We start from the raw sequence: 27,423 nt of genomic DNA, 5'->3' as shown, positions 1-27,423 counted from the left end.
TATAATTGTTGCCGTCTGACCAAATCGAGATGCAAATAGGATGTACATTGTAAAGTAACTATAATTGAGGCTAGGTTAGGGAAATGACCTCTACTGGGGTTGGTACCTTGACGTGGTGTAGAGGCTGAGTAGGGTGCAGCGATTCTTTATGCCATACCGGCGGGGACTTTGTTTCCCGGAAGGGTCTCCCAAGCCGGAAGGGATGAAGAGGAGCACCTGAAACCAAAACACCCAGAATGGTGAGCAAGCAGAAGGAAAATTTTCTCCGGGCGGGTCCGGGAAACCGGGAATCCCGCACCTCCTCATTGGAGGAGGTCTGCCCCATAGGATACAGAGGGGGCAACTCTGCTACATTGGGAGAGACAGTAGGCCAAGAGTTTGAGACAGTGGACGATACGGGAAACTTCAGGAGGAGAAGCTCTATTAAAAGAACTCCTCCACATAGAAATAGAAGTCAAGGCCAAGAGGATCTATTTCACACTCCAAAACAAGATGCTTTGGAATGGGATAGCAGTTTTGATATCGATACAACAGTGGAAAACAAGGAAGATACACCGGACTCTATGCCAAAAAAGAAGAGAAAATGGGAAATAAATACAAAAAACAATAAAACAACAGACGCAACACAAACGAGACAAATAGAAAAAACTCTGAAAAACATGGAAACGTATATGAAACAACTGAATAACTTTATCAAAGATAACAAAAATGTACATGTACCCATTAAAACATTAGTGGGGAAGATAAGTGGAATGCTAAATCAAGCCATGAAGGAAGAAAATAAACTAAATAAAAATAACGAAGAGGCAATTAATGAGGATATGGTGGTACTTAGGGAGGAAATTGAAGAACTTAAAAAAGAAAACAACAAACTAAAACAACATTTAATTAATATAGAAAAAAAGTTAGGGCAACCAGGAAACGAATATTTAACAAGTATAAAAGGAGATAACAATTATGAGACGTACGACAAAATATTTAATAAAAGATGGAGCAACATAATTTATAAAAATACAGAAATTAAAATCGGCAATCCAGTACAAACAAAGGATAACGTGACGAAAGTAGTGATAATGGACACTGAAGATAAGAAAATGGAAAAAAGCATACAGAGGATCTACAGGGAGCGCTTTCCGGAACTCTTAGAGGCCACTGGAAAATTCGAAGTACTGGAACAAAAAACAACTATCAGGTCACATAAAGACAAAGGTGCAAACGTTAGGAAATTAATTAAAATTGAATACGACGGGACGGAAAAAGATTTATATGACAGAATAGAAGATATTAGAGAAGAAACTAGAGGAGACGAATGGATCGCAATGCACACCATAAATAAAATTAGCACAGAAAGGTTAAGAAAAATGATAGAATTGATATTTACAGGAACTGAAACAAACGTAGTAATATATACAAGCAAAGACGAAACAAACAGTACTGAATCAAACAAAGAAAAAAAGAGCTATACCTTGGTTGTAGAACAAGCAGGAACAATATATAACGAGGTTCTAAAAACAGTAAAGGACTGCGTCCGAGGAACTGAAGCTAGTAAAAAAATTAACAGTATAAGAAGCACAAGGGAAGGAAAACTATTAATAATTACAGACAAAGATCAAAAAACATTAAACGAGCTAAAAGAGACAATAAATTAAAAAATTATAAACGCAAAAGTAAAAACCATAGGAGAAACACAAAAAAGGAAAACAGTATATATTAGAGGCATAGATACCCTGACTAGAAAAGAAGAAATTAGGAAAGCAATAGGTGAAAAAATTGAAAAAATAGAAGAAATATACATTAGTGAAACCCGTCCGACAGTGAATAATACGCAAACGGTAACTGTTTAGGCCCATTGGGCAGCATAGATAAAATTAAGGGAAGGATAAGAATAGGATTCACTTGGTGCAATATAGAAACAAAGATAGACATTAATCGTTGCTATCGCTGCTGGGGATACGAACATAATGCTAGACATTGCGTGGGACCCGACAGAAGTGGTTTATGCTATAAATGCGGAAAAGGAGAATACTCCTCCAAAGAGTGCAAAAACGTGGAATTCTGCGTAACGTGTGAGGTAACGGGACATTCTACGGGTGGCATGCGGTGCAAAGTATTTAGAAGAATGATATCTAGAAGTAGGAGGGAAATAAATAAACCTGTAAATAAAGAAATAGTAAATGAACAGACACAGAACGAAACAAACGAAGATAAAAAAAGACAGGAAAGGGGAGAAAACGACAGAACAATCGGGGATACAAAGAGCGATAAGCTAGATAATAAAAAGTAATTGCGACAGAGAGGACTGTGATTTTTACAACAAAACAAAACAACAACATTATCAATGGGGACTATAGATATTAAAATAGCACAAATAAATTTGGGAAGAGATAAAAGAGCAACGGACCTAATGTTCATAACTACCAAAGAAAATAACATAGACATAATTCTTATTAGTGAACCGAACAAAAAAACAGCCAAAACACATAACTGGATAACAGACTGTAATGGAGATACTGCAATTATAATTTTAAATACAAATATTAAAATAAGCAATGTGGGTGCATGCAAAGGTGCCTGCTGGCTGGAACTCAAAGACAGAGTAATATATAGCTGATACATATCACCAAACATTAACACACAACAATACGAAAATTACTTACACGATATTGGACGATCTATGATTGCACACAAAAAACCTGTATTACTAGGAGGGGATTTCAACGCGAAATCCCCCTTATGGAATGAATGTAGAGAAGACGCTAATGGAAGAAGTATAAGCGAATGGATGGCACAATATAACCTATTAATGGCAAATAGGGGCAACAAACCTACTTTCGTGAGAAACGAGTCTACCTCCATCATAGATATCACCCTTGCAACTGAAAATATAATAAATTAAATACAGGACTTTCAAGTACTGGAAGAAGAAAGCCTTAGTCTACACAAATACATCACATACAGAATACACTGCGCAAGTTTAAAACCACAAGTACAGGTAAGCAATAGCGGATGGAAAATAGAAAACGTAAACATGGATTTATTCAATAACAGATTTAAAAAAATAATATCAAAAAATAAACAAAATATAAATGCAGAAAATATCACAGACCTCATTATTAAAGCATGCAACTCGGAGCTGACTAGAAGAAGAAATACAAAAGGTTCTAATAAAAAAGCAATCTACTGGTGGAATGACACAATATCACAGATAAGAAAAGAATGTTTAAGGAAAAATAGAGAAAAAACGAGAATAAATAAAAAAAATAACATATCAGAGGAAGAAAAGATAAAGGTAACACAAGCATATAAAGAGATTAGGGAAAAATTAAGGAAGGCAATTGGAAGGGCGAAGACACAAGCATGGAACAACCTACTGAGAGACTTGGACAAAGACATATGGGGACACGCATATAAGATTGTACGGGGGAAAATAAAAACAAACCAGACAAAACTAACGAAAGAAAGAGAGATTGAAATCTACAGAAAATTATTTCCCGAGGGAAACGTAATCAAGTGGGCAAAAGAAACAGCAAATAATGTTATACAATTTTCGGAACAAGAATTAATCGAAGCGGTCGGTAAACTAAAAACAAAGAAGGCACCGGGCCCCGACTGTATACAGCCAGAAATTATGAAGACCCTAATATCGACAAACAAAAAATTATTTCTAAGAATATATAACGAAATATTGAATACAGGCATAATACCGAACGATTGGAAAGTTAGCAGGCTCGTTTTAATAAAAAAACAAAAAAAAATGTGAGCGACGAGGACAACTACAGACCCATCTCATTGATTAATAGTCTTGAAAAGGTTTTTGAAAATTTAATTTTGAATCGTATAAATATTGAATTGAACAAAAAATCGGCCTTAAACGGTAACCAGTTTGGATTTAGAAAAGGATTTTCAACTCTAGACGCGATAAATAAGGCTTTACATAGTGCACAATTAGAAAGAAAAAAAGCATGCCAACACAGAAGATATTGCCTATTAATCACATTAGATGTACAAAACGCCTTTAATTCGGTCGGGTGGATGGAAATAGTATCTGCAATGAAAAGAAAAAACATCAGTCAACATTTAATTACGGTCATACAAAACTATTTACAACAAAGAATGATACAGCTAGGAGACGGAAGTTTGATGCCAGTAACAAGGGGGGTACCACAGGGTTCCGTATTAGGGCCACAATTGTGGAATATATTCTATGACGGAATCCTACAACTGGACACAGTAGAGGGCACCGAAATTATCGCCTACGCAGACGATGTAGCAGTAAACATCAGGGCCAGGAACATACATGAGTTGAAAGTTAAAACAGACAAAATTATAACAAAAATCTTAACATGGACAGGAAACAATAAATTAAATATACATCCCGAGAAAACAGAGGCAGTTTTGACAAGCACGAGGAGAAATCTACAAGAATTTGAATTTGATATAAACAACGTGAAAATTAAAACCAAAGACTACATTAAATACCTTGGTGTTTACATAGGGAAAAATCTGAATTGGAAGTACCATATACAGGAAGCTGCAAATAAGGCAGAACGAGTGACCAACAATCTATCGAGAATCTTACCAAATGTAAAAGGTCCCAAAACATATAAAAGAAAACTAGTAGCAATGGTAATAGAATCCATAATCCTATATGGGGCGCCGGTATGGAGTGACGCCCTGAAACAAAAAAGGAATGTTAACATACTACAAAGGGCTCATAGAAAAATATTATTACGTGTTTGTTGCGCATACAGAACCGTGTCGTATGAAGCCCTATGTGTGGTCGCGAAAATACTCCCAATGGAACTACAGGTGGAACTAAGAAACAAATTATATAAAGAGAAAAACATAAATAGGGAGGAAGAAACAAACAAGTTACTTGAAAAATGCAACAGAAATGGAACAATTTAACAGACAAAGCACAAACAACAAAAAAAATAATACCTAAACTAGACAAATGGATAAAATGTAAATTCAGTGAAACAAATTATTACCTAACACAGTACCTGACGGGGTACGGATGTTTTGGAGAGTACTTAAACCGTTTTAAGATCAAAAGCGAAGAAAAATGTGTATACTGTATCTCACAAGATACGGCGGAACACACGATACTTAATTACGATAGATGGAATGGTTACAGAAGAGAAATGGAAACAATTATAGGGGAAAAGCTAACAACAGAAAATTTCATAGAACATATAACTGAAAAGGAAGAAAAAAACGAAATTATAATGAAACTAATAGTGGAAATTATAAAACAAAAAGAAACAGAGGAACGGGAAATGTAGAAGGAGACAGATGCGGGTGGAAGTAATGTCGAAAGATAATTCCTACCTTCATCGGAGAAAACAGAGGGATATTTTTTTTTAGTGGGTATTCTGGAGTGAGTCCCACACTCCCCGAGTCGATCCGAACACCAAGACTCGGGGGTAGTGCGTAAATGCATTTTTTTTGCCTTCACAAAAAAAAAAAAGGTTAGGGGAATGAAGAGTGATGGTGTATGGTCACTGAGTTCATGTGGTTCGCAGCATTACTGGAATTTTTCCAGTAATTATCCTTGGTCGAGAGCCGCATGAAGTAAAAGAAAGTCGAGCATCTCTTTGTTAGAACCAGGAAAGAGGGTCGAAGGGCAGTCGACAACGGTTCTGACAAAGGATGGTTTATGACGTTCAGATATGGCTGGCCACATGGCGGATCGGGAATCGGTCTCTGGTTAGGGTATGCCGCTGGTTTATTGCCCCAGAAAGTAGCATTTAAGGTATTGGAGAAACTGGGACGTTCTCTTTTCTCTCGAGGTAACGATTCGGTGAAGTGTCGGGAGTGTCGTGAAGGAACGCAAGTATCCTCTTAGTTAAGTTAGTAAGCCCCTAATTGTAACAACTCAGAAATAAAACCCTAGACAAGTTAAGAAAAAGCCTACATACATACATACCTGTTAGATTTTTTTTATTAGTCGGTATAAAATAAGAAAAACACAAATTTAAGCAGGACTTCTTTAAGATACCAAAATGGAAAAGGGAATGCAAGTTATGTTGTGTGTAAATTTAATTTTCGGTAATTTTTAAAATTGGAACTAACGGTTCGATAACGAGATTTTAATAACAAAAAAAATACAAAGGTGTCTGATAGCAAAGAATTCCGAATCAGTTCTGTCCCTTTTAGCAACCCGATTCGTCATCGAAAAATAATATAAACTATTCAATCGATACGCCAAATATCTTATTCAGCGTCTAGCAAGTTAAGTTTGAGGTTCAGCCAAACTATTTTTTAAAAATTTATTTTACAGGAAACAACACAAAATGTAACTAACAATACGGTTACAAAAATTATGATTCCTAAATCTACGTTTTTCCCTATTTATATTAAAATATATGCTGACCATGCATAAGGCTTCCAGAACATTATGAACTTAATATTAAATCGCAATTAGGGGTAATACGTTTTCTAATCGCAAATTCTAGATGGTAGTAAACACTACGCAGTTTCTTATTATTTAATTATTAAGCAAATTGTTGTGATATAACTAGCAAGATGTGAACGTTGGCATAACACGCATCCCTTAATTATTCTCTTCAAATTTCCATACATTTGAGACGAAACTATAAACTTTTATCTATTTCAACATACGAATTATTTTAACTAATACAAGTTTAGACTATTTTTAAAGGGCCAAGTTATAACTATTTTTATGACACGTCGTGTTTTTGTCTTTTCTTTTTGTTACACTCACGTTAAACAAATGGTGGACAACCAGCAATCTCGTATCACTTTCTTTACGAAACCTCAAACATAACGGGTTATCGAAACAGTGTTTGAACTTTTTAAGTAGTTTTTCAAATTTTAATTTAATGAAACACTTCACAAACTCACTTTAATTTTTTTAAATTTAAAAATAGGGTTTTGGCACCATACGAAACAATGAGACGAACAAGACAACTTTTATACCTACTAAATGTAACTAGAAGAGAATAAAAAACAGGAATGTATATGTCCCATGTAGAACTTTAGATTTATATAATAATAACAGCAACAACAATAACAATTAAAAATCACAGTCAATATTTTAGAATCAGCAGGATATTCGGGTGGTTTTTGAGGTTTCGGAAAAATATGAAACGTCACATAAAGATTTCTCTTAACTTTTCGAAGTCGACATCGCGACACAAATCGAAAACTCCCACTTAAGACGTATTTCGCATATACACGGTGTAGCGTCTGGTATTAGTTGGCGAACCTCGGCTAACCGGAGATATTCGAAAAGTGACTTTTGCAACAATAACTTGGGCATAGTTTAACGAAATTTTGCAGTGACGCATAGCTCGATCAGGCTAACATCTAACATTCGGGAAGGTTCGGGTAAACGAAAAAAAATGGGAGCCAAAGTACACGTTTTCCTCGTAACTTTTTCTTTTCTAATTTTTTTAATTGTTTGGCTCTCTAACAATTCACTCGGTCGTTTATTTATATTTGTTTGAATTTCTTCATCGTCATAATAATTTAGATTCACAAGTTACTTTACAAGTTACCTTAGAAAATATGTCAGTTTAAGACGGCTCGTCTAATAGAACGTTTTTTTCTTTATTTTTTATACACTGGTGAGCATATAATTCGGGTCACTTCGAAATTTTCAAATGTAAATGTATCGAAAGAGAAGTGATATTTTTCGCTGGCATACCGGCATTGCTTCACGAAATTTCGGATCATTGGGAAAATGTTTACAGTTCTACATGGTTCTACCATGAAAAAAAAAATTGATAAAATACCTTCAATATCTATGCATCCTCTTTGTCAGTTCCATTCAATTGTTGTTCACTTTAGGCGAATTGGTTAAAGGTGTTCTCTTTAACTTCAAGTTGCGCTAACAGCAGAAAGGCAAAAAGAGGGGGAAATACGCGATAATAATGTCATTATGAGTTTTTTTCGATAGCACAAAATTGTATTAAAAAATGTTACAGTGCTTGGGTAATGGGCACCTGTACAATACATCGGTTATTTGGGTACAGGATCGTGTTTTTGTCACCATTTACTCTTAACAAGGTTAAAGAACCTCAGAATCGATAAAGGCTATCCTTTTTTAATTTTTTGGAAGTTAGGAAGGCAAAAATTTCGAAAATACTAAAGTGACCCGAATTTTATGCTCCCCAGTATATTATTCATTAATTTTTTCTCTTTCTTTTTTATCATTTTTTTCTTTAATATTTTTATTAATTTTTTTTTCCTTTTTCTTTTATTGTTCATTTTCTTTTCTTTTTTTTATTTATTTCCTTTTCTTTAATTTTTTTAAAAATACATAATATAATTTCTTGTTAAATAAGAAGAGGCCATCGTCCTAAGTGGCCTTTCAGCCCACGGTGGTATTTACAAGTGTCGTAACGATAGCAATCGTAGCCTCGCAAACAGCACCATCCACAATAATCACCTCTAAACTACCAGTACTAATCATACCCCTAGTAAAACAAACAATACTCAAAATTCACAGCACAGCACAGCACAAAAGTGCAAGCACACAAGACACATCAAACATCCAACATCTAGTCTACGTCTGGGTAGTGTTCAATCATAGTTGTGTTTGGTACGAGGTAACGTGAGTTTCTAGTTTGTCGGTGAATGCACAGTCCATCAACGACACCCCAGTTTTTTTTTCTTTGTCTTTCCACTTTTTTTTTTGTATTCGTACTAGTAGTCGGTCTGATATTTTCGTCACGTTAGTTTTTTCGCATATCGCTACGTCGGAAGGATGGTACAGTGGATTATCCGGGTGACGAATTTTCGTAATTAACATTAACGTTATTCGTTCTGTAGTTTTGTAAGTATTTTTTGTTTCGTCAGTTGCGTTAGCCATAATTACGTTACCGCAGTCCAGTAGCGGTCAACAAAGGGATTTATATATCTCGGATGCCGCGTTATGCCGATTCCTTTGTCTTTGTACGTCAATTTTTATAATTTTTTTCTTTATTTTTTTTACGTTTAAAATGTTTTAAATTTGATATTTATTTTTTCTCTTTCTTTTTTGTTATCATTTTATTTTTGTGTAATTTTTTTTTACATTTGATTTGTATAATTTGTATTGTATACAGGGTGAGTCAGGAGGATCGTGCCAAACTTCAGGAGTATGTCGTGCATGAAAAAAAAAATTCAAACGTTATCCGATTTTCGTTTGTTTACAAGTTACGGCGTAAAAAAATTATAAATTAACGTTTGGATATCATAGTAAATGTTGGGTAGCGGCGTGAGGTCTGGAGACCTCGAAAGCCAACTAATACATCAATATCACCAATACCAAAAGTACGTTTATGGTAAATAGAATCCTAGTTAAAAAATTCGATTTACGCCATAACTCGTGAACAAACGAAAATCGGATATCTGAATTTTTTTTTACATTTATTTTTCATGTCTAACACGCTCCCGAAGTTTGGCACGATTCTCCCGACTCACCCTGGATATATATTTTTTTTTTAAATTTTTGTCGGAAGCACATCTTTCCGATTTCAAGATATCTGTTTTTGTCCCCCTTAACTAGAATCACGGTGTACTCTTGAAATTTTTTTTTTTTTAATTTTGATTTGTATAATTTGTCTCATATATATATATATGTCGGAGATTTATCAGTTCTGAAGTGTGGAAATGTACAACGTGAGTTAGCAATAAGGGCCATTCGTGAAAACCAGGACGAACAGGTACCATTGGAAATGGAATGGGAATCGCGAAGAAGACAATAATTAAAAAAAAAAAAGAAGGAAGGTAGCCGTCGAGCAGTAGTGAATTCGTGAGCCTCGTTTTTATTTTTTTATCATACCATCAATCGATACGAAAAAAAACATAAAAATTATCAATGACGGAGAACATGGCTAACATTACTTCGACATACACGTACGTCGGGGTAACATTAGGAATATTCTTCATCATCGATAATTTTGATTGTTTCATTAAATAAATTGATGGTAAGGCAAGACTAACGAATTCACTACTACTCGGCCGCAACCTTTCCCTTCTTTTTTTTTTTCAATTACTGCCTTCACAGTTTCCATTCCCATTCCCCGTGGTCCTCTCGACTCAAGGGAACGATACTTGTTCGTCATGGTCCTGGTTTTCCCACGGACCGAAACTTCACACACGGCCCTTAATTGCGTCGGTAATAGTGACTAGTGACCTCGTTCGACAGTGCTTCATCTCCACGATAAACCTGTCAACCTGCTCTGCTCTTCAGCCTCATTGCTAACTCAAATTTTACATTAAAAACTTAAGAACTAATAAATCTCCGACACACATATATTTTTTAAAATATTTTTACTAATGTTTTTTTATTTGATTTGTATAATTTGTATTACATAATTATTTATTCATTTTTTAATTTCTTCTTTCTTTTAATTACAGCAGACGTTCGATAATGTGAACTAATTAAAACCAAGTGTGGTTCACATTATCGAAATGTTTCCATTAGCGAACGTAATTTAAAAATTCAAAGATTTATTGAAAGAAACGTTTAATACTAACATACCTATAAAAAATTAACAAATATTCTTTTATTGTAGTAATAAGTAGTTATTAATTAGAAGAAAAATAATCAGCAATTTTAGTCTGCGTAAATTTGCGATTAGCATTATCTTCCAATGCCTGAGCCCGTAATTTACGAAGAACTAAAATATCCGCGTATGACACTTCTTTTCTTTCAGCCCAATCTAAAGCTTCATTAAATATATGTACAGCTTGGGCATCAGTCACCAAACTTTTTGCTTCAATGGAATCGTCTTCATCATTCTCACTGTTCTCATCTTTAGTAGCATCATTCGTTAGTTTGTCCTCGTTCCAAATATTAATATCAGCTGAGGTACAAACAGTGTTAGGATTCACTACTTTCAATAAATTAACAACATCCAATGATGCACTATTGACAATAGAGTCAACGCTGGATAGCAAACGTTCTCTAATTACACTTAAGGGAACATTCTCTTCTTCATTATCTTCATCATTGGTACTAAACAGCTTATTCCAACATTTTGCAATAGTTTCCTGATTAAGTTCACTCCAGGCCATATGTAAATCTGTGACAGCTTCTCTTAATGTTACTTTTTTTAAAGCATCAGATATGTTTTGAGGATTCTTAGACAAAACAGATGAAAGTAAAAACTTTCGATAGTACAGTTTTGTTAGTCTTATTATATTCTGGTCCATTGGTTGAATTATTGATGTTACGTTAGGAGGCATGTACATAACAAAAATTGACCCATCTCTGCTCCTCAGTTGTTGTTCTGGAGGATGACATGGTGCATTATCCAATAGTAATAACGCTTTTATTGGAAGCTTCTGTTCTTTTAGGAAATTTTTTACCTACAAATTGAAAAACATCTTTAAATTATGCACAGATCATTTGTGTTTGTTTATTGTTATACCTGAGGAACAAAGCGCTTATGAAACCATTTCAGGAATATACCGCTAGTCATCCAGGCGGTTTTTGAACAGTCATAATCAACAGGAACTTTAAAATTTTTAAATGATCGTGGATTTTGTGCTTTTCCTATTACCAATGGTTTTATCTTGTGTGAACCATTAGCATTAGTACAGGCCAAAAACGTTATTCGTTGTTTTTCTGTTTTTATACCCGGAGCAGATTTTTCATATGATGCAGCGTAAGTTTTCTCTGGTAACATTTTCCAATAAAGACCACTTTCATCTGCGTTGTAAATTTGTTCCATTCTTAAATCTAACTCTTTAATGATTTTTATCAATTTTTCTTTAAATGGTTGTACTAATTGTGGTTGTGCTGATAATTTTTCACCAGATATAGATAACAGTCGAATTCCATATCTTCCTTTGAATCGTTGCAGCCAGCCATCACTAGCAACGAAATTTTCAGTTTCTTTCAGTTTTTGATTTAACAATTTAGCTCTCTCTTTAAGTATTTCGCCACTAATTGGAACATGATTTTCCCGCTGTTGTAAAAACCACTTATACAGAGAATTTTCCATTTTGGGTGCCTTTGCATTTTTTAAAGTTCTTCTATTTCCCGGTCCTCCAAATGTATTGCACGTTCTTTGTAAAAGTTGTCTTTTCATGCGCTTAATTTTGCAAATTGTTGCTTTTGATACACCATATTTTTTTGCTAATTGTGTTACTCCAGCGCCTAATGAAACTTCTTCTATAATTTTCACTTTCTCACTTAATTTTAAACATTTTCTTTTATACGACATGGATGCCATGATCGTAAAAATGTATTAACGCATGCAATGTATTGGTTGTTATAACGTATGTATAAACGTGTTCTAAACACCATCTACGACTGGCTTGGTTTGCCAGGTTTGTCGTACTTTCTTGCAAAGGTGAATCCCCAACATAAATCGGCGATTCACCGTCGCAAAAAGTTGTTTACGTCATCGAGCGTATACATTGTTTACATTATCGCGTGTTCCGTTTGATGCTATAAAACGAAGTATGTGTTTACATTAGCGCAAGTTTTAGTTATCCCATATTTACGTTATCGAGCGTCTGCTGTATTTTCTTTTCTCTTTTTTATTCTCTTTCTTTTTTATCATTTTTTAATTCTTATTGTCTTTATTTTTTATTCTGTCTCTTATTATTTTCTTTATTTTTATTATTAGTTTTTTTATTCATTTATTTTTTCCTTTATTTAGATTTTTAACTTTCTTTCCTTAATTTTTTTATTCATTTTTTTAATTAAATTTCTTTTCTTTCGTTATTATTATCATTTTTTTTTATAATTTTTATTTTATATTTATTCATTTTAGTTTTTTAATGATTCATTTTCTTTTCTTTTATTCTTTCTTTTTTATCAATTTATTTTTGTGTAATTTTTTTTCCTTTAATTTTTTTATTTTTTTTTCTTTCTCTTTTATCATTTCTTTTAATTTTTTCTTTACTTTTATTTATTTTATTCTCTTTCTTTTTTTTATCATTTTTAATTTTTATAGTTTCGTTTCTATTATCTTTTTTTTCTTTACTTTTTTCTTAATTTTATTTTATTCTTTCGTTTTTTCATTATTCATGTTCCTTTCTTAATTTTTATTTTTTATTCTCATTCGTTTTTATTTTCCTTTTTTCTTTTTTAATTGTTCATTTTCTTAATTTTTATTTTTTTCCTTTGTTTTTATTATTCATGTTCCTTTCTTAATTTTTCATTTTTAAATTTTTATGTTTTTCTTTCGTTTTTCTTTTCTTTTTTTCTCTTTACTTTTTTTCATTGTTCATTTTCGTTTCTTAATTTTTATTCTTTCTTTTTTTAATTCTTATAGTTTATTTTTTATTCTTTCTCTTATTTTCTTTATTTTTATTATCAGTGTTTTTATTCATTAAATTTTTTCTTTATTTAGATTTCTAACTTTCGTTCCTTAATTTTTTTATTATTCAATTTTTTAAATCATTTTTTTTCTTTTAGGTTTTTAATTGATTATTTCATTTCTTAATTTTTATTCTTTCTTTTTAATTCTTATTCTTTATTCTTTCTTTTTTTATTATTTTCTTTTCTGTACTTTTTATTCTTTTTCTTTTATTATTTTCTTTTTTAATCATTTTTTTTTGTTTAATTGTTTTTTTAATTCATATTACTTTTATTCATTTTAATTTTTTTTTAATTCTTTCGTTATCATTTTGTCTTTATTATTATTTTTGTATATTTATTTAATTTTATCTTTATTGTTCTTTTTTTTTGTTATATTTCTTTTTCTTTTATTTATTCTTTTTATTATTATAAGGTTTTTAATTGTTATTTATTTGTTTAATTAATGCTATTTGTGTTGTTTGTTTGTGGAATTGTATATTTGCAATAAGAAACAAAGAAAAAATACCTCCAGTTGTTTTATTTAGTATTAAGAACCCGGGTTGGTAAGGAAAAAAGAAAATAAGTCAGGTTAGTTTAGAAATACAAAAGTAACAACCCGGGTTAGTTTAGAAAAAAAAGCTCAGGTTAGTTCAGAAAATGGAAAAATACAAAACAAATCCACGCCAAAAATCAAAAAATAAAGAATATACATTAACTGATAGAATAATTTCAAATATACTAGTTCAGGTTAGTTCAGGTTAAGATGATAGGGATATAATAGTTATCTCAGACACTGGAGCTGAGAGGAGCAAGCTTCTTCAGGAATTGTGTGACTCTAATAATCAATTAGCAAGGCTGATTAAGGGGAAGGGTATGGTCCCAAAAAAGCTATACATTCTTAAACCACAAGACTGCTTTATTTGTGATGATGAAGGGGGAGAGTTCAAGCAGGGACACGCATAGATATGTATTTTTCGCTGGTGTCGATGAGGAAAAAAAGGGGAGGAGAAAACTAAGGATATTGTGGACATACTCACCAAGATTGGGAAGGCATGTGAGAAATATGGCACGAAAAAATTAGCAGTTGCAACTACCAAAGCGAGCACGACGGTGGGGGTAAGAAGACCTAGAATATATGTATAGAGGGGTGGAAAGAAGCACAGATATGTATTTTCGGGATACCTACGAGGAAAGGGAGGGCGGATATAGCGAGTGAGGGCGGTGAGAATATGGAAGTAGCGCAAGGTGAAAGTGAGGCCGGCAACTGGGCCTTGGCTGTGAAAAAAAACAAGGAAACAATTAAAATTAAATTAAATAGTGACCAAGGTAACTATGCGGAAATAGTCAAGACGCTAAAAAAGAATATTGACACGGATAAAGTGGGGATAAAAGTGAAGGGCATCAGGAAAACGAAGGAGGGACATATTGAAATAAATTATGTAGGTAAGGAGGAGAATAGGGGTGTATTTAAAGAAGCACTTCAGGCGAATTTGGGTCAGGATGTCAGAAGTGAGATCGTGACCAGAAGGAAGACAATTTTTGTCAAAGACATAGATGAATGTACGGAAGAATTGGACATTAGGGAAGCTATAGAGGAGGTGGCCGGGGCCGATATTGCTAAAGATATAAAAATACGACTGTCAGAGAAGGTGAATAGAGCGAATAAAAAACATGCATTCGTTCAGTTAGGGATGGAAGTGGCGAACATACTGGTTAAAAGGAGGAAAATTAAAATTGGATGGATAAATTGTAGGGTTGAGGAGGCCGACGCGCCAATCAGATGTTTTAAGTGTTCGGCCTTCGGGCATTATGCGAATGATTGTAAGAACAAGACAACGATGGAGGGTAAATGTCTAAATTGCTCGCAACAAGGGCACGTTGCTAAGGACTGTGTGAATGAGCCAAGGTGTTACCAATGCGACAAGGACAGGGATCATAGAGCCCGTAGTCTAATGTGTCTGGTGTACAGGACATCGCTAGAACAATGGAGGAGGACACATCAAGGGCAGCAGTCAAGGAAATAAATGTCAGGTTTAATATATGTCGGATTGGGAGAGCACGTATCCTGTTCGACATCCATGTCCACGAAATGAAACACACACGAATAATATAAAAGGTGTTATTCAGAAAATAAGAGTAGGTTAAACGCTAATTAGCACGAAGCAACTTATATAATCTTTAATAAAAGCAAAAAAAAACAAAAGAAAAGGGGACTAAGAACTGGTGATCCGGGGCCAGTCTTTCTTAAATCCTTCTTTCTTCAAAACTGCTCAACGCTCCTTCTTTTTCCTCCCTCCTGGCCCCGTTCCACCCGACCTGGCGCAATTTCCCACGCCAGGTCTGTTCTTTGTCCTAACAAACTACACAAATCAGTCAGCCGCCCATAATTTAAGGACCGAAAGACTCCCTTAAAAACTCATCACCCGAAATTTAACCATTTCAAGGATCCCTTTTCCTTATCACTAATTGTAAATAATTTCGAAGGCGCTGACATATATAATAGGTACAAAGGGCAAGGGTTAAAAGTAGTGCAACTGAATTTTAATAGATGTAGAACGGCACACGAAATTATGGAGAAGTATGTGGAAGATAAGGGAATTAATGTAATTATAGGATGTGAACAAAATAAAAAGGTGGCTAACTTTACGGTAGAGGATGATGAGGGGGATTGTTTTGTTCAACTGATTAGTAGAGTAAGGATTGTAAATAGGTTTAGTGGACAGGGGTTTGCGGGTATTGTACTCCCGGATTTAGTGTTGGTGTCGTTGTATTTTTCTCCCAACAAAACTGAGACAAAATTTAATAAATTATTAGAGGATGTAAACGGGTATTTAAGAAAATACAGGAATATGAGGATAGTTATAGGAGGTGACTTGAATGCGAAGACACTGAATTTTGGGTCGCGTGTTGTAAATAGGAGAGGAGAACTGCTGGATAACTGGATGGCTTCGGTTGGATTTGTGGCGTTTAACACCGGGAACACCCCCACTTTTGTTAGAAAAAATGGCACATCCATTGTGGATATTACAATGGGTAATTTCAAAGTCAAGAATGATGTTATGAACTGGAAAGTTGATGAAGAGGAGGAGAATATGTCGGATCACAGGAGTTTAACGTATAATATAAAATGGGGAAAAGATGATGATAGGAGAAACGCAACGGAATGGCATAAGAGATGGATGCTGACAAAGGGCAACGAGGAGGTGTTTGAAGAGGGAATACCGGACCTTTTTGGTGAATATAACGAAGATACGGTTGAAGAAGTTATGGCCAAGATTATGGAATACTGTGAGGGAAAGTTAAAAAGAAAAACTGACAGCAAACCGCCAAGCTACTGGTGGAATGAGAAGATAAGGGATAAAAGGAGTGAATGTTTATATGCGAGAAGGAAGCTAAGCAGGGTAAATCTGAAAACGCATGGAAGTGGCTATTCAGATGTAATGAGGCAGGAATATAAGGAAAGGAAAAAAGAGTTAAAAAGAGAGATATTCAAAAGCAAAGCCGGAAAGTGGAAGGAGTTGTGTGAGGAATTGGAAAACGATGTGTGGGGTAAAGCCTACCAGATCGTGGCTAGGAAAATGAAGATGGGACCGTATAAAACCAACTCTAGTCAGACAATCAAAGAGCAAATACAGTTGTTATTCCCCAATAAAGGAAAGGTTGTTTTCAAAAAAACAGATGTAAATCGAGAGGACATACCTAAGATTACTGAAAAGGAGTTAGTATTGGCCATCCGTACTATGAATAAAAAGAAGGCTCCTGGTCCGCACGGCATCACGTTGGACGTTCTGGGCAGGATATTAGGGAGTCACATCAGTTTCTTCCTAAAGTTATTTAATACTTACCTTGGAAAATGTGAATTCCCGGCGGTTTGGAAGAGGGCAAAGTTGATATTGTTGGAGAAACCTAGAATAAACAAAAGTGACGGGATTAAATACAGACCAATATGTTTAATTGACATGGCGGGTAAATTATTTGAAAAAATTTTTGCTGCCAGAATAACGAATGATATGGACAGAATTGGGTGTCTATCTGATGTACAGTATGGATTTAGGAAAAATATGTCAACAATAGATGCCATTGAAAAAGTTAAGGACATAATTAAGGAAACGAAAGGATTGTGCAAAAAAGGGACAACTGGGCAATGGTGTGCATAGATGTGAAGAATGCGTTTAATTCTGCACCATGGGACGGCATAGTCGGAGAAATGGAAAGATATGGTTTTAACCCGTACCTTATAAATATGATCAAATCTTATTTGGGAGATAGAACGGTGATAGCGGAGGACGGGACGACCTTCAATATGAGTTGTGGAGTGCCGCAAGGGTCAGTGCTGGGTCCGTTATTATGGAACATATTCTATAATAAAGTTTTAGAGACTAAGGTACCTAGATGGGTGAGGATGGTTGCTTATGCGGATGACCTGTCGATCCTGGTCAAGGGCAAGGGAAGTGAAAATCTAAGTAAGAGAGCTCAAAATGCGGCGTGTAAGATTATAGGTGTCATAGAGAAAATGGGACTGGAGGTAGCCATAAACAAGACTGAGTTGCTGGTGCTAGACGGGAGAAGAAAAATTAGAAGACTAAATATTATGATAGATGGTGAGATAATAAAGAGTGTAGACCAAGTAAAACTGCTAGGGGTGCACTTTGGGAGAAATTTGAGTTTTGGTACCCATATATTGAAAACGGCGGAGAAGGTATGTAACTGCACGAACGCTCTCATGCGCATCATGCCCAGGAAGGGGGGGTGTTCGGTGGTTAAACGGAGGACAATTGCCACGGCTGCTATCTCCACGATACTATATGGAGCTCCAGTGTGGGGACACGAGCTAGAGAAAAAAACGTATTTATCTAAACTGGAACATCTGAACAGGAGGTTGTCGATAGGCATAATTCAGGCCTACCGCACGACATCGACAACGGTAGCAACAGTAATGGCGGGTATGCCCCCCATTGACCTGCTGGTTGAGGAAAGGACGGAAACGTACAAGAAAGGGAAGGAGTTTGGGCACGAAGCAAGGTCCAAATTGTACCAAAAATGGCAAGACAGATGGGATAAGTATGAAGGACACGCTAAAATATTCATTCGGGACGTGGAGGCATGGTCCAAGAGAAAATTTGGTAACCTAACCTATTACAGTACGCAAGCGATTACAGGACACGGAACGTTTTCGTCATACTTGAAAAGAATAAAGAGGACCGAGGACGATGAATGCTGGTTCTGTAATGATACGGATACACCGGGCCACACGGTGTTTGACTGCCATAGGTTTAGCGACATAAGGGGAAAAGCAGCAACAAAGTGCGAAGTCGCTAGGATTTATAGAACAAACATAGCGGACGTAATGATGAAAAACGAGGGCAATTGGAAGGCTGTTAGAGAAATGCTGGAAGAAATCATGTCAGTAAAGGATGACGAAGAAAGGAAAAGGGAGGATGCGAAGGAAGTCGGCCCGGTGCAATTGACGGGGTCCGAAGGAGGTGGTTTGCAATAGGTCATTGCAAACCTGGCCACCCCCCCCCTGAAGTAATGCTCAGCGGCGGTCCCGGGGGGGACTCAGGGTGAAGAGGGGAGGGTTTTTTTAGTGGGTAGGCGCCCTACTATGGGGCGAATCCCACATAACCCGGCCGCCAGTCCACTAGGCCGGGTACTTTTTGAAGGTTTTTCCCTCCTCTATGGAAAAAAAAAAAAAAAGGTTAGTTCAGGTTAGTTCAGGTTAGTTCAGGTTCCCGAACCGGTTGACGCGAAGAAGGAAGAGGACGGGGGGTCAAAGAACTCACCGACCACCGGCTCCCCTAAGTCGCTGGCAACCGCTGACGACAGGGGAAGTGGGGGAAAGAGGAGGAAGGGGAGACCGAGGAAGGAGGACTAGGTGAGACACGGGTGAGTGGGTGTGAGCGAGCGTGCGTACGTGTGAGTGTGTGCGGAGTGCTAGGATCCAATGGCGGCGAACAGAGAACTACGGTGCCTACAGATCAACCTGGACAGGGGACGTCTCGCGATGGACCTCATGTTCCAGGTGATCAGGGAAAGGAACGTCGACGTGGTGCTCGGTCAAGAGCCCTGCCTGGCCGAAGGGAACTTAGTACGGGACAGAGGCGACGACGCCTTCATCTGGCTAGCGCCGGGTGTCAGGGTGAAATCGCTTCACCGTGACCGGGGGTTCGTGGCTGCGGAGCTGGACGGGATCACTCTCGTCTCCGCGTACTTCTCGCCGAATCGGAGCACCGACGATTTCACGTCGTGGCTCGATCGGCTGGGGGGTTACGTCAGGGGACGCGATAGCAGGAGGGTCCTCATCGCCGGGGACCTGAACGCAAAGAGTGCGAGGTTCGGTTCTGCGGTGGCGAATGCCTACGGACGGGTCCTGGAGGAGTTCCTGGACGCGGCAGAGCTCGTTCCCATCAACGTCGGGAACGAGTGGACGTTCGGAAACAGGATAGGTAGGTCGCTGATCGACGTGACCATTGCGGGAACGTTTGTGAGTGATTGGGTGCAAGAATGGCGAGTCGAGGTGGGAATGGAGAGTGGTAGTGGCCACAGATACATCTCCTATCGCGTCAAGCGAGAAGGGATGGCATCTGGGAGCGAAGAAGTGAGAGTGAGAAAAGGTGGATGGATGACGAGCGCGAAGGGTCTGGAAAAAATGAGCCGGTACGTGAAGGAGCGAGACGGTCTGGGGATCGTGGAAACTCCCGAAGAAATAGTTCGGGAGATAAGCGATGCCTGTGACGAATGCATGAGGAAGCGTGACAGTGGGAACGGGAGAACGAAACGAGCGGTGTACTGGTGGAGCGAAGAAATTGCAGAACGAAGGAAAGCGTGCATCAGAGCGAGAAGACGATGGACGAGAGCGCGAGGAAGGGGGAATGAGATCGTTACGAGTGCAGAGGCCGAATACAAGAGAGAGCGCAAGGCCCTCAAGGAGTCCGTAAGGGACGCCAAGAGGGACGAGTGGAAGAAAGTGTGTGCCGAGCTGGAGACGGACGTCTGGGGACTCGGTTACAAAATAGTGACCGGGAAACTTGGCCGCTTTAAAAACGGTCCCTTGCCAGAAGCAGAGATGCGGAAGCAAGTGGACGCGCTGTTCCCGGAGAAGCCGCGGGTAACGTGGGAAAAGGTACAGGTGGGGCCGGATGACGTGCCTCGAGTTACGACTGAGGAGATCCGACAGGCCGTCGGGAGTCTCAAGAGCCGCAAGGCTCCGGGACTGGACGGGTTAACGAACGAGGTCTTGAAACTATATCTTGGGGCAGTGCCCCAGGGTATGGCAAGTTGCGTAAATCGCATCTTGACCTCGGGCGAGTACCCTAAAGTCTGGAAGAGGACTCGACTGGTGCTGGTGGAGAAACCGAAGCGTGACCCGGGGGCAGAGGTCTCGTACCGACCCATATGCCTGGTGGACGGACTCGGGAAAGTGGCGGAAAAGGTGGTCAAGACCAGATTGCTGGAAGAAGCGAAGGCTTTGCGTATGGTGAGTGAGAGTCAGTATGGGTTCGCCAAGGGCAAGAGCACTCTTGACGCCATGCAGGCCGTCATGCGGATAGTCGAGGGGATCAGGGGAAAAAGTTACACGCACGCGGGCTTCTGCGTCATGGTAACAATAGATGTTAAGAACGCCTTCAATACGGCGCCTTGGGATCTTATCGTCGACGTGATGAGAAGAGCCAAGGTGAGCGGGTACCTCTTGAACGTAGTTCAGTCGTACCTGCAAGATCGGTTTTTGGTGTTACCTGACGGGGAAGTTCGAGAGATGTCGTGTGGCGTTCCTCAAGGGTCCGTCCTGGGCCCCGTCTTGTGGAACCTCTACTGCGACGGGATACTGACCGTCGAGTATCCGCGAGGAGTCACTCCGGTGGCTTACGCGGACGACTTGGCGTTGGTGGTCTCGGCGAAGGACGGGGTAACCCTAGAGGCGAGGACCAGGTGGGCCATGGAACTGGTCGCCGACACGTTCGAGCGCATGGGGCTTAGCATGGCTACGGAAAAAACCGAAGTGGTGCTGTTGGCCGGGCGAAGGAAAATAAGAAGCATGAGTCTGAGAGTGGACGACGTCTCGTACGAGACGAAGGAGTGCTTGAAGTACCTAGGGGTGTGGTTCGGCAGAAATGCTCGCTTCGGTGAGCACGTACGTCGGACCGCCGAAAAGGTAGGGAAAGTGATTGGGAAGCTCGAAGGCATTCTGCCTAGAGCGAGTGGATTAGCGTATGAAAGGAGGAGGTTGATGGTGATGGCGGCATCCTCGGTCATGCTGTACGCGGCTCCGGTCTGGCGAACAGAACTGGAGTACGGAAGGTACGCGGCCATACTGGAGAGAGCGAATCGTCTGCTCGCGCTCCGGGTGGCTAGCGCCTACAGGACGGCACCGACCGACGCGGTGCTGGCATTGGCCAAAATACCTCCAGTGAAAATCAGAGTGAAGGAAAGAAGTATGATGTGGGAAGGGGGAAAAAGTGGAGCGAAGGAATGGGCAATGAACGAGTGGGAGCGGGAATGGGAGAAGTACGAGGGTTGGATAAAGACCTTCGTACCCCGGATCCGCGACTGGTACGAGTGCGAATGGACGAAGAGCGGGTACATGTTGGCTCAGGTTTTCACCGGACACGGCGTGTTCGGGAAATACCTGAAGCGGATACGAGTGGAGAGAAGTAGTGAATGTTGGTTTTGTAACGAAAGAGAGGACACACCGGAGCACACGCTGTGGATGTGTCCGGAGTGGGAGGGCTATCGCGCCGAGGCAAGGGCGGGGGGACTCGACCTGAACCGAAGCACGATAGGGAACGAGCTGGTGGAAAGTAAGAGCAAGTGGGTAGCGTTTGAGGGCCTGATAGAGAAGATCTTGAGGGCCAAGATTGCAAAAGAGAACGAAAGAAAGAAGAGTGGGGTGCGGAACCGTGTCCGTACCTAGTCCGAGGGAGCGAGGAAGCCCTGAAGTAATACCGAAAGGTAGTCCCGGGGCAGAAGAGGGGAGGTGGGTTTAGTGGGTAGGCGGGCGACGTAATGGTCGGTCGAATCCCACACTACCCGGTCGTGGACCAGGCCGGGTGTCTTAAGAAGATTCCCCCTCCTCGGAAAAAAAAAAAAAAAAAAAAAAAAAAAAAAAAAAAAAAAAAAAAAAAAGGTTAGTTCAGGTTGTTGTTGTCTCTTCGGTAGTATAGTGGTCAGTATCCCCGCCTGTCACGCGGGAGACCCGGGTTCGATTCCCGGCCGGAGAGCACCACCCTCCCTCCCCGAAGTAATGCCTAGCGGCGGTTCCGGGGAGATCCAGGGTGAAGAGAGGAGGGTTTTAGTGGGTAGGCGTTCCATTCAGGGACGAATCCCACATAACCCGGTCGCTCGAACATCGGACCGGGTACCTTTCGAAGGTTTCCCTCCTCTATAAAAAAAAAAAAAAAAAAAAAAAAAAAAAAAAAAAAAAAAAAAGGGTAGTTCAGGTTAAGTCGGTTCATTAGCCCCTAGTGACCGTGTGTGAACGTTTGTAAATCTGTGGCGTTAGATTTGTGCCATTGGGAGAAACTGCAAGAAGTGAAGTCCATTGTGGCGTTGGGTGACAACCTGGACAAAAACCGCTGCTAGCGGCTTGAAGGGTGAGTCAACCCGATTAGCTTCACAGCTAGATAGGACTCTTAAAGACTGTAATTAGGACGCTTTTAAGCCTTTAAGTAAAATTAGGACAGTGACATTTATTGTGACATCTTGCCTCATAGACATTAAGGACACTCAGGTGTACAGGTGCACAGGTAAACAGGTGCACGTGTGAGCAGGTGCAAAGGTGCACAGGTGTACAGGTGAACAGGTGTACAGGTGCACAGGTGCACAGGTGGGCAGGTGTACAGGTGTACAGGTGCACAGGTGAGCAGGTGTACAGGTGTACAGGTATACAGGTGTACAGGTGCACAGGTAAACAAGTTCACGAGTGAGCAGGTGATGGAAAGAAAAATGATGGAAAAATTAAAGCTTACTTTAAAAAGCATGCATGAAATTATCGAGATAACTTCGAGACATGTACTGCGAAACATAAATACGAAGAAGGAAATCAAAGATGGCATTACTGCTCTAAAAAGGAAATCTAATACCATAAATAATGAAGAGATTTGGTCTTTGATAGAGACTATAGGCAGTAAGATTGATCAAAAGGATCAAAATACTCAGACTCTACCACCTGAAAGTATCCAAAAGTCTTTGAACACCGTGGGCACCCAGACTATAACCTCATCGGAAAAAGATCTTGCTAAAATTCAAAAAATAGATGAGATATTAGACGGTGATGGGGATATTGAACAAATAAACGAACTAATTAAAATTGATTGGCCGAGTCAATGTTATACAAGAACATCTACGGAAAAGGGCAGCATTTTGGAGCAAGAGGATCGGGACATAGTTATTATCTGCGATACTGATGAAGAAAATAGCAAATTGTTACAAGAACTTTGTGAGGTCAACAATCGGCTGGCTAGACTGGTAAAAAGCGGAAATATGATCCCTAATAAATTATATATATTAAAGCAACATGATATACTTACTAGTGAAGAGGATGAAGCTGTAAGGGACGTCCGTCGACACATCTTCTTGACTAAAGTAGATCCTGAAAAGAAAGGAGAAAGCAAAATTAAAGATGTCATGGAAGTATTAAAGAAAATAAAAAGGAAAACTAGGGAATTTGGATGTAGAAAATTGGCTTTTGCTACAACATCTGCCAATACTACCGTAGGTATTAGAAGGATATTGGAATTCAGCTATAAGGAAGACAGGGAGGAGGATCTCTGCATGTATGGAGTCCCCACCAGAAAAAAGCGATTGGAAAAGCCGCTAGAGAAGAATAATCGCATGCAGGAGGACGAAGCAACTGCTATAGCCGTGACAGAGCCAGCATGGAATGTAGTCGGAGGAAGGAAAGTCCTGGATACCATTAGGATTAAACTACAGGAGGACCAAAAAGGAAATTATGCCACGGTAGTAAGAAATTTAAAAAAGCAAATAAATGTAGATGAAATGGGAATTAAAGTTAAAAACCTAAAGGTGACTAAGGATGGCTTGATTAATGTAGGATTTGCAGGGAAAGAGGAGGATAGGACAAAATTCCTAGAAAAAATCAGGGAAAATGTCAAAGAAGTGGGAGTAAGTGAGCTTGTATCTCGGGTAAACACTATTTTCATAAAAGACCTGGATGAAATGGTGGAGAAGCAGGAAGTGACTTTGGCGATTGAAGAAGTCTGTGGTCCAATCCAAGATCTGAAAATAGGTGTAGCTAGGAGGGCTAATAGAGGAGGACAGAAGCATGCATTTGTGAGACTTCCAATTGAACATGCTGAAAAATTAATTAAATGTGGACATATAAGGATTGGATGGTCCAAATGTAAAATAGAGTTGGCTGATGCACCTATTAGATGCTATAAATGCTGTAGGTACGGGCATAATGCGGCCAAATGTCAAATTAAAGAAAGTATGGAAGGCATATGTCTCAATTGCTGTGAGGAAGGACATATTGCACGCGAGTGCAAGAACCCCTCGAAGTGCTATGCATGTACTGAAAACAGAGGACATAGGGCGCAAAGTATGGAGTGCCCCAAATATAAAACTGCAGTGGCGGATTGGAGGAGGACCACGAGATCGTCGACGTCTAAATTTTAAACAATGGCTCATGACCGTAAACGTACTAATTTTCAAACGTTTGGAAATCACACTTTGTCAGTGTTGCAACTAAATTTTAATAGATGCAAGGCTGCCCACGATTTAGTCGATAAGGTGATTAACGAACAAGGAATTGACGTCATTATTGGCTGTGAACCAAATGGCAAAGTAGACAATTTCGATATTGTTGATGTAAATAATGATTGTTTCCTTAGGCTAATTAATTTTAAGAACGTATCTCGTAAGTTTGCCGGAGATGGCTTTGTTTTTATTGAGCTAGAAAAATTAGTTATTTTTTCTTGCTACTTTTCCCCAAACGAATTGGACTCAAAATTTATTGTTTTATTGGACAATTTGTCCCTATATCTCCGCAAATATAGGAACAAGAAGATCGTTCTCGGGGGGGACCTAAATGCCAAAACTCCAGTGTTTGGCTCAGATATAACAAACAGCAGGGGTGTACTGCTCGAAAATTGGATGTCTGAACATAATTTGTTGGCCTTCAATATTGGAAAAGAACCCACGTTCGTCAGGAAAACTGGGAAATCTCTAATCGACATTACTTTCGGGAACGATAGGGTGTCTGGAGAAATTATAAACTGGAGAGTGGACAATGAGGAGGAGAATTTGAGCGATCACAGAACCGTGAGGTTCTGCATTCGGATGTGTAATGAAAAAAGAAAGGAATTTTCAATAAGACAGAAAAGTGTTTTCAAAAGATGGCAGATAACACCTACAAATAATACAGGTTTCGAACGAGAGTTGCCAGAACTTTTCCAGGAATACCAAGGACAACATGAAAAAGAGATCATTGATAAAATAACTAGTTTCTGTGATAGACACTTAAAAATCAGAAAGTTTACCAGACCTCCTGTATACTGGTGGAATGATAAAATTAAAGAAAAAAGAGACAGATGTATTGTAGCACGCAGACATCTGTCCAGAGCTAAATCACGAAATTCCTCAGATAACATGGTATTGAGCAGTCTCAGGGATACATACAAACGTAGGAAGAAGGAACTCAAGGAAGAAATATGGAGAAGCAAAAAGGAAAAGTGGAAGGACCTATGCGAGGAACTAAACGAAAATATATGGGGTAAAGCTTATAAAATTGTAGTTAAAAAATTCAAAATAGGTGCTTTTAACTTACCGTCTTATGAAATAATCAGGGAGCAGATTAAAGCTCTATTCCCGAATAAATCTGAAATTGTTTGGAGCAGGACACCTGTACCGATAAGAGAAATTGAAAAAATTACAGAAATGGAATTTGACAAGATTCTGAAAGAAGTCAAAATGAAGAAGGCGCCCGGTCCGGATGGAATAACTGGGGAGATATTTATTAAAATAGCTAAACAGCATAAACAATTCTTATTAAGTTTTTATAATAAACTTTTTATAGAAGCTACCTTCCCCAAAATCTGGAAATCTGCAAAGTTAGTCTTGATAGAGAAACCTAAAAAGGATAAAAAAGATCCTGTCAAATATAGACCTATATGTTTGATAGATACATTTGGTAAGATCTATGAAAAAATTATATGTAATAGATTAAACGATGAAATAGAAAGGAAACTTACCTTGTCGATGCAGCAATTCGGCTTTCGTAAAGGAAAATCCACGGTTGATGCTATGCTGAAGGTGAAGGCGACGATAGAAGAGATCAAATTGAAGTGTGTTAAAAATCAAGACTTTTGTGCGATGGTCTGTTTGGACGTCGCAAACGCATTTAATACTGTTCCTTGGGATGGGATCGTTGAAACCCTGAAAAGAAAAAAGATTAATACTCACCTGATAAATCTGATCTGTTCTTATCTAGAGGACAGAAAAATTGTAGTTGAAGGATCCGAAATTCAATCTTTTCCTATAAGTTGTGGTGTTCCGCAGGGATCTGTGCTTGGCCCGACCCTGTGGAACATATACTATAATCAAATACTGGAGATGAACATGTTGCCGGGAGTCATGCTGATTGCCTATGCCGATGACTTATCGATCGTCGTGAAAGCAAAAAGTCGTGCGATTCTGGAAGATAAAATCACTAAGACTGTCAACAGGGTGATAGTGAAACTAGAAGAAATGGGACTTACCGTGGCTAAACAAAAAACTGAAATGGTTATGCTCTCTGGAAGAAGGAAATTAAGAAACTTTTCTTTTAAATTAGATAAGGAAATTGTACATAGTAGAGAGTATGTCAAACTTTTGGGTGTGTACTTTGGGAGGGACACCAAATTTGGTACCCATGTACATAAGATAGCTGAAAAAGTAAGTGGTGTTGTTAATTCTTTAAATAGGATTATGCCAAGAATAAGAGGATGCTCTTCGGAAAAGAGGAAAACTTTGGCCACAGTTGGTATATCTATGATTCTATATGCTGCCCCGGTCTGGGGACATATAGTGGATAGAAAGGTCCATCTTAATAAATTTGAAAGAATTAACAGGAGACTTTCGATCGCTATCGTGAGTGGATATAGAACCATATCCATGATGGCGGCCCAGATGCTAGCTGGTATGGCCCCAATAGATCT

At 38.7% G+C, this 27,423-nt stretch overlaps 1 protein-coding gene, 1 long non-coding RNA gene and 1 other non-coding gene across 3 annotated transcripts in view; 2 read left to right on the top strand and 1 right to left on the bottom strand.

Annotated features, from left to right (window-relative positions):
• Positions 1-10,498: 10,498 nt before the first annotated feature.
• On the bottom strand, positions 10,499-12,393 carry LOC136350123 (jerky protein homolog-like). Its single transcript, XM_066301639.1, has 2 exons — positions 11,388-12,393; positions 10,499-11,325 (listed from the first exon to the last, which is right to left on the bottom strand). The coding sequence occupies exons 1-2, from the start codon at positions 12,192-12,194 to the stop codon at positions 10,543-10,545; spliced, it is 1,590 nt and encodes a 529-aa protein (XP_066157736.1). The 5' UTR covers positions 12,195-12,393; the 3' UTR covers positions 10,499-10,542.
• A 6,248-nt stretch (positions 12,394-18,641) lies between these two features.
• LOC136350119 (uncharacterized) overlaps positions 18,642-27,423 on the top strand; it is a 36,838-nt gene continuing 28,056 nt past the window's right edge. Inside the window, exon 1 of the long non-coding RNA XR_010734080.1 lies at positions 18,642-18,861. This is a non-coding gene — a long non-coding RNA (uncharacterized lncRNA). The remainder of the gene's footprint in view (positions 18,862-27,423) is intronic.
• TRNAD-GUC (transfer RNA aspartic acid (anticodon GUC)) lies at positions 22,417-22,488 on the top strand. Its single transcript has one exon. It is a non-coding gene; the product is annotated as a tRNA-Asp (tRNA).

This window comes from Euwallacea fornicatus, unplaced genomic scaffold, assembly GCF_040115645.1.
Source record: "Euwallacea fornicatus isolate EFF26 unplaced genomic scaffold, ASM4011564v1 scaffold_115, whole genome shotgun sequence".
NCBI classification, from domain to species: Eukaryota; Metazoa; Arthropoda; class Insecta; order Coleoptera; family Curculionidae; genus Euwallacea; species Euwallacea fornicatus.
This window is presented reverse-complemented; position numbering and strand designations above follow the sequence as displayed.